The sequence below is a fragment of the Pseudophryne corroboree genome, chromosome 12 (assembly GCF_028390025.1).
Source record: "Pseudophryne corroboree isolate aPseCor3 chromosome 12, aPseCor3.hap2, whole genome shotgun sequence".
NCBI lineage: Eukaryota > Metazoa > Chordata > Amphibia > Anura > Myobatrachidae > Pseudophryne > Pseudophryne corroboree.
The window spans coordinates 90,641,898-90,648,699 of record NC_086455.1 but is presented as its reverse complement, the minus strand read 5'-3'; the positions used below and the strand labels follow the sequence as shown (position 1 = coordinate 90,648,699).

Below are 6,802 nucleotides of genomic sequence, written 5' to 3'. Positions count from 1 at the left end.
ACATACCGCAGAACGTGGCATTCAAAAGAATACCAGCCCACGGCATGAACAATACACAGCCACATGCTGAGAGAATATGTAACACAACTAATAATAAGACACCGCATGCCATGGCATGCACGTCAGCAACATCCTAATAGAAAAGAAACACCACAAGAGTGTAACCATAACCAATAACTGCAGACACAGTATGCACTGGGATGGGCGCCCAGCATCCTCTACGGACTAAGAGAAAAGGATTTACCGGTACGTATTAAAATCCTATTTTCTCATACATCCTAGAGGATGCTGGGGACTCCGTAAGGACCATGGGGTTTATACCAAAGCTCCAGACCAGGCAGGAGAGTGCGGATGACTCTGCAGCACCGATTGAGCAAACATGAGGTCCCTATCAGCCAGGGTATCAAACTTGTATAGCTTAGCCAAAGTGTTTGAACCCGACCAAGTATCCGCTCGGCAAAGTTGAACCGGCGAGACTCCTCGGGCATCCGCCCAAGAAGAGCCCATCTACCTAGTAGAATGGGTCACCACCGACTTCGGTAACGGCAATCCAGCCGTAGAACGAGCACACCGAATCGTATCACAGATCTAGCGTGTAACAGACTGCAGATACGCAGGCGCCCCATGCATGCTGGGGCATACCGGACAAACAGAGCCTCTGTTTCCCCAATCTGAGCCAAATTGGCGACATAAATATTCAAAGCCCTGACTACATCGAGAGACCTTGAATCAGCCAATGCTTAAGCAACCACAGGCATCAAATAGGCAGGTTTCTGCAAAACACCGAAACCACATTTTGCAGAACTATTATCCAAGTTCTCAATTCCACTCTATCCACCTGGAAGATCAAACAGGGGCACTTGTGAGACGCAGCCGCTACTTCCGACATCCGCCCTGCGGACGACAAAGCCAAAAGCATGACCACTCTCCAAGAGAGAAACTTTAACACAACCTTTTATAAAGGTTCCAAACATTTTGACACAAGAAAACGCAACACCATGTCAAGGTCCCACTGTGCCAATAGGGGCACAAATGGAGGTTGGATGTGCCGTACTCCTTCCACGAAGGTCCGAACTTCCGGAAAGGTTGCCAATTCTTTCTCGAAAGAAAATTTATAAGGCCAAAACCGCACTGAAAAGGAACCTAACTTTAGGCCTGCACCCACACCTGCCTGCAAAGAATGGAGAACGACGACCCAGCTGAAAACTTCCATAGTAGCCTTCTTGGATTCACATCAAGACACACATTTTCTCCAAACACAGTGGTAAGGCTTTGCCGTTACTTCTTCTCTAGCCCGAAGAAGTGTGGAAACGACTTCACTGGGAATATCCTTTCTGGTTAGGATATGGCGTCCAACCGCCACGCCGTCAAACGCAGCCGCGGTAAGTCTTGATACACTCCCGGATCTTGTTGTAACAGTTCCCCACGTAGAGGAAGAGGCCTCTTCTATGAGTAAATCGTGAAGAACTGGATACCAAGCCCTCCTCGTTTAAACCGGAACAATGAGGATCACCCGAACCTTTGTTGTTCTTACGTTTATCACCTTCAGAAGAGTGAAACGGAGGGGACACATAGACCAACTGAAAACACCCAAGGTGTCCCGAGGACGTCCACTGCTATAGCCTGAGTGTCCTCTGACCTGGAACAATATCTCTGAGATCTCTTGTTGAGGCGAGACGCCAACATGTCCAATTGAGGCACTCCTCAACGACTTGTCGCTTCAGTGAAAACTTCTCGATGACGATCGTATATCTCCCGGATGGAGATCGCATCTGCAGAGGAATCTATTTCTCAGACGTTCCCATCCGGAACGAAGACTGCTAATATAGCGTTTACCAGTCATTCCACCCAGTGGAAAACTTTTTCGGCATCTGCCATTGCCGCTTCGCTCCTTGTTCAGCCCTAGCGGCTTACTTACACCACTGCTGTCAAGTCGTCCGACAGAATTAACACGGCAGATCACGAAGCATATGTTCCTTGAAAATAGCTCTTAATTCAAGAAAGCTTATTGCAGACAAGCTTCCCATCTCGAACTTTTCCTCTGGAAATACTTCCCTTGCACGGACTGCTACCCAGTCTCGGAGATCTGCATGCATGGATACCAAGATCTCATGCTGTATTCCGAACCTTCGTCCCTCTAGGAGGTGAGAACTGAGCCGACACCACAGAAGCGAAAACCTGGCCATTAGGATTATATTCCGGCGCATATGCAGGTGAGACCCGGACCACATTTCCAACTGGCCCCGTGAAAACCACTCTGGCATTTGACCTGCTCACCGAAAAGGCCGCTTAGGCCGCACCGATCTTCTTCATCAACGGAACATATTGATAGATTTTTACTGCAAATCTGATCCGACTCCGGATCCTCAGACCTCTTTCCACAGGAACACACAGAACTTCAACCGTTCCGTATCTACTCTGATACCCACCTTCGACGCCTGTGTCGTTGGGAATAACAGCCTTCCCCTGTGTTGAAGAACAGTCAGAGAGGAAACAACGATTTGCACCACTTGTGTCTTGACCTTGCCTTAATCAGGAGAGTGTCCCAGTACAGAACAACAATGGCTCTTACTACTGAAAGAATACCTCCGGTGAAATGGCAAAGACAATCCTGGATATCCACCCAGGTAATCTGAATGCGGAGAACAACGCATTTAAGCCTCTAGTCTTTTTTTTTTTTAAACAGGGACCACAGGACAATGCCCTGAACCTGACGCACCTCTGGTATGGCGTCGCGTACTACCTCCCCTTCCAGAGGGGAAACGGCAAGATCTATTAGAAAAATCAGTGAGGGGAAACATCTGTAACGCCAGAATGTCCCCCTTTGGATTCTATAATTAACTCACAGGTCCTAGTCTATTCCCGGACTGACTGAAAAGTAGTAGACGAGTTCCCACCCGAGTGGGCTCCTGCCCGATTTACTCAGCGACATGTGGTGGATGTGGTAGAAACAGAAAACGACATCCGCTTCTGCGAACCTAACAAGGCTGCAGAACGCTTACCTTTTCACCTTCCACTATCTGCACAGAAAAGGAAAAAAAGAACGGTATCGAACTGGTTAAAACGACTGCATCCCACAAAAGAATGCGTCACCAACCGTTGTGAAGGAGTCTAACTCACGAAGTTAGATTTACCAGCAGTATCCGCCGAGATTGACTGAACTGAGGCATCCTCAAACAGCGGTACACCGTCCCAGGAAGAAACTCCAGTATCTCTCGGAGTCAGCCTCAGCATTCCCCCGGCCACACCTCCTGTATACGCACGGCAGCCTGCCGCAATGTTATAGAGAAGAATCAACATAAGGAACATCCCCTCTCTCTTTAGGGTAATTCTATCGGATGCCTTTCCGAATATAAACACTCCCTCATGTGCATGTAACGCAAATAACTCCAAAGCATAGAAATAAAATATCACTTAGCTTCCTGTATACGATCCTTTGTGACAGGGCCCTGTGTCGACCAGGAGTTGACTTTCGCAGTATTCTATCTGCGGTGGGAAAAGAATAAACATTCAGACTCCTTGAGAGGATCTGAGACCAACTCGTCACGGCCGACCTAGAGCTTTATCAACAGAGCGACCAGCACATGAGAAGGAATACTATTACTTCAGCATTCATTATAATTCAGAATATGAATATCCATAATGTAATACACAAACACACACATATCATATATATATATATATATATATATATATATATATATATATATAAAACATACATATAAGCGGATTGTCCGGAACCGTCGGGTCCCTAGTGACATTAATGTGTTCTGAAAGTGTATGACCATGTACTGAATGCTCCATTTGTGGGTCTAACAGGAAACCTTATGGTCGACAGAACACCTAGTATTCGTCGATGGCAGGGAGTAGTAACCAGGCAAAATAACATATTGGCGACCCCAAGGGGTCCGAGGGAAGTATACATAAATAATTTTAATAACACTCCCCCACATATACTACCATGTCTGTGCTCGAGCTACAGGCCCATGGAACCGTACCAACAATGATTACATGCCCATTATCTAAAAAATAGTGCGATATTTCCCTCAATATAACACTAAAACACTGTGCCCCCCTCGTTTGCACTGTACACATTTTTTATTGGGGACAGAGAGAAAATGGCGCTGAACACTGCTGTGAGGGCTAAGCCCCACCCTTTTTCGGCACGCTTCAACCCCGTTATGAATATAGCTTGTTATGCAGGCAGGGGACCGTATATAGTGTCTACGCACTGTATACCTGTTTTTCCCGACTCGATTTATATACACTGCTCAAAAAAATAAAGGGAACACTAAAATAACACATCCTAGATCTGAATGAATGAAATATTCTTATTAAATACTTTGTTCTTTACATAGTTGAATGTGCCGACAACAAAATCACACAAAAATTATCAATGGAAATCAAATTTATTAACCCATGGAGGTCTGGATTTGGAGTCACCCTGTCCAGCGCGCCCCCCCTGCGCCCTGCATCCATGTAAAACCGTTGGTGTGTGGGAGCAGTGGCGCGCAGCGCGACCGCTGCCGTTATACTGGCGGGGGTATCGTACACGGTGCCCGGGCACCGAATATGCTTTCTTGCCAGTGTAAAAGAGACCCTCAGTAACTGCTGCCAAGGGCGCTCCCCCCCAGCGCCCTGCACCCAGTGAGTGCCATTGATGTGTGGAAGCATGGAGCGCAGCGCTACCGCTGCACTGTACCTCCGTTACTGAAGTCTTCTGCCGTCTGCAGCCTTCTGTTCTTCTAATACTCACCCGGCTTCTTTCTTCTGGCTTCTGTGAGGGGGTTGACGGCGCGACTCCGGGAACAAGCAGATAGGCGCACCAAGTAATTGAACCCTCTTGAGCTAATGGTGTCCAGTAGCTGAAGAAGCAGAGCCCTTGAACTAAGAAGAAGTAGGTCTGACTTCTCTCCCCTCAGTCCCATGATGCAGGGAGCCTGTAACCAGCAGGTCTCCCTGAAAATAACAAACCTAACAATAAAGTCTTTAGAGAAACTCAGGAGAGCTCCCCTAGTGTGTGTCCAGTCACTCCTGGGCACAGAATCTAACTGAGGTCTGGAGGATTGGCATAGAGGGAGGAGCCAGTTCATACCCAAAGTCTTATAGTGTGCCCATGTCTCCTGCGGATCCCGTCTATACCCCATGGTCCTTACGGAGTCCCCTGCGTCCTCTAGGACGTATGAGAAATCTTGTTCCCTTCCCAAACAAGGTCACATTTTCTCGATGCTCTCCAGAACGTCTACTTATGCAGGAAGTTCAGGCATCTAAAAAGAACTACACGTGGTCTTGCTCCAGGGTGGGTGCGTAGCAGTCCCACTCTGTGTGCTCGTTCTATTACGAGGTCTGAGCAGGAGTCTGTAATTTGCAATAAACTGGGAAGTGAAATTTTGAGAAAGTCCAGCAATGCCGGCCCTTTAAGAGTTTTGGGGAGCCCCACCACCCTCAAATTCTGTTTCCTTGATCTGTTCTCAAGGTCATCTAATTTGTTTAATATTTGAGAATGAATGCGGTCCTGTTTAACTCGGATCACCTTGAGTGCTGCCATATCTGAGAATAACTCTCCCACTCTCTGTTCATTTTTACTTTCACTTTCTGTGTTAGCTGGTTCAACTGCTCTGTTATGCTGGCTGTTTGTTGTTGCAGCAAGGGACCTATAGCCTCTCTGATTGCCACTATCATATCCCCATATGTAACTGGTGTGTCTGGGTAAGGAATAACTATCTGGGGAATGACTAGTGGTGTTTCTGCTCACCTGAGGTGTCTGGTGAGGAGAGGAAGGAGCAGTCAGCCTTATCAGCAGTGCCTGCAGTGTCTGGTGCCATCTTGGATTTCTGGCCGCCTTGCTGGGACTTCTGTTTGTTCTTTTTTCCGGGCATCAAGGGAGAAAAATATCTCTCCATGCGATGTAGGATTTCTGGGGGGTGTTCTGGAGGGTCCCGGGGCGGTATTGAAGGCTGTAAAACAGCCTTGAAATGCTATTTAGAGCGGGTGGCAGCAGAGCAGCTCTGGAGTGCAGCCTCACATCTCAGAGGCGGAGCAGGAATCCAGAACACGTTATGACCAATTTATGCACAAATCCAGGAAATTCCAAAGGGTTCACATACTTTTTCTTGCAACTGAATATGACTTTCTACAACATAAAACCTTTTATGACATTTAGACATTTTTATGGTAGATCCAGTACAACCTGAACAGTATGCATTTTATAGATAGTGCACAAATGAGCAACCCAGTAAATAATAGGTATAACTGAGGCCCCAGCACCATGTGTGCACAGGTGTGCCGAGATGGGGGTGGGGCGGATACTAATTACCCAGGCTTACCTGGGGGACTTGGCAGGCAGAGCAACAACTCCCCTTGGCAGCCCCTGTGCTAGTACACTCCTCCCTCTCACATACTGGGGCCCTCAAAATGTCTCAGTGGTCCTGTAAGTAGAAATATTTGTGCAAGTGTGCATATACTTTCCTTGTGCTGTTGTCACACGTGTGCATGCAGATTTCAATGTAATAGTGCTTTGGCCACACAAGCTACATAGGTTTCAACGTTTAACTTTAATCTGTCTCTAACAAAAACAACGGAGACTTCAAACACTCTCCAAAAGGTACATTTAATTTGCTAAATTTTACATAAAACCAAAAAACAAAACGGGGGGAACAATTTTATTCTGCCATGCCAAGTTACGTGTTGGTCTCCTCATCTTCTTGCTGTAGCTGCTCTATTAAACGCTGGCGCTCTGCTGCTTGTCTCATCTTCATTAGTACTAAACTTTCAAAGTCCCGTTCTGATCGTACGGAGTCCT

At 47.0% G+C, this 6,802-nt stretch overlaps 1 protein-coding gene across 1 annotated transcript in view; it reads right to left on the bottom strand.

Annotated features, from left to right (window-relative positions):
* Positions 1-6,591: 6,591 nt before the first annotated feature.
* The window catches only part of DNAJC17 (DnaJ heat shock protein family (Hsp40) member C17), a 121,849-nt gene continuing 121,638 nt past the window's right edge, over positions 6,592-6,802 (bottom strand). Inside the window, exon 11 of the mRNA XM_063947776.1 lies at positions 6,592-6,800. Within this exon, the coding sequence (XP_063803846.1) occupies positions 6,681-6,800 (120 nt within the window). The 3' untranslated portion in view covers positions 6,592-6,680. The remainder of the gene's footprint in view (positions 6,801-6,802) is intronic.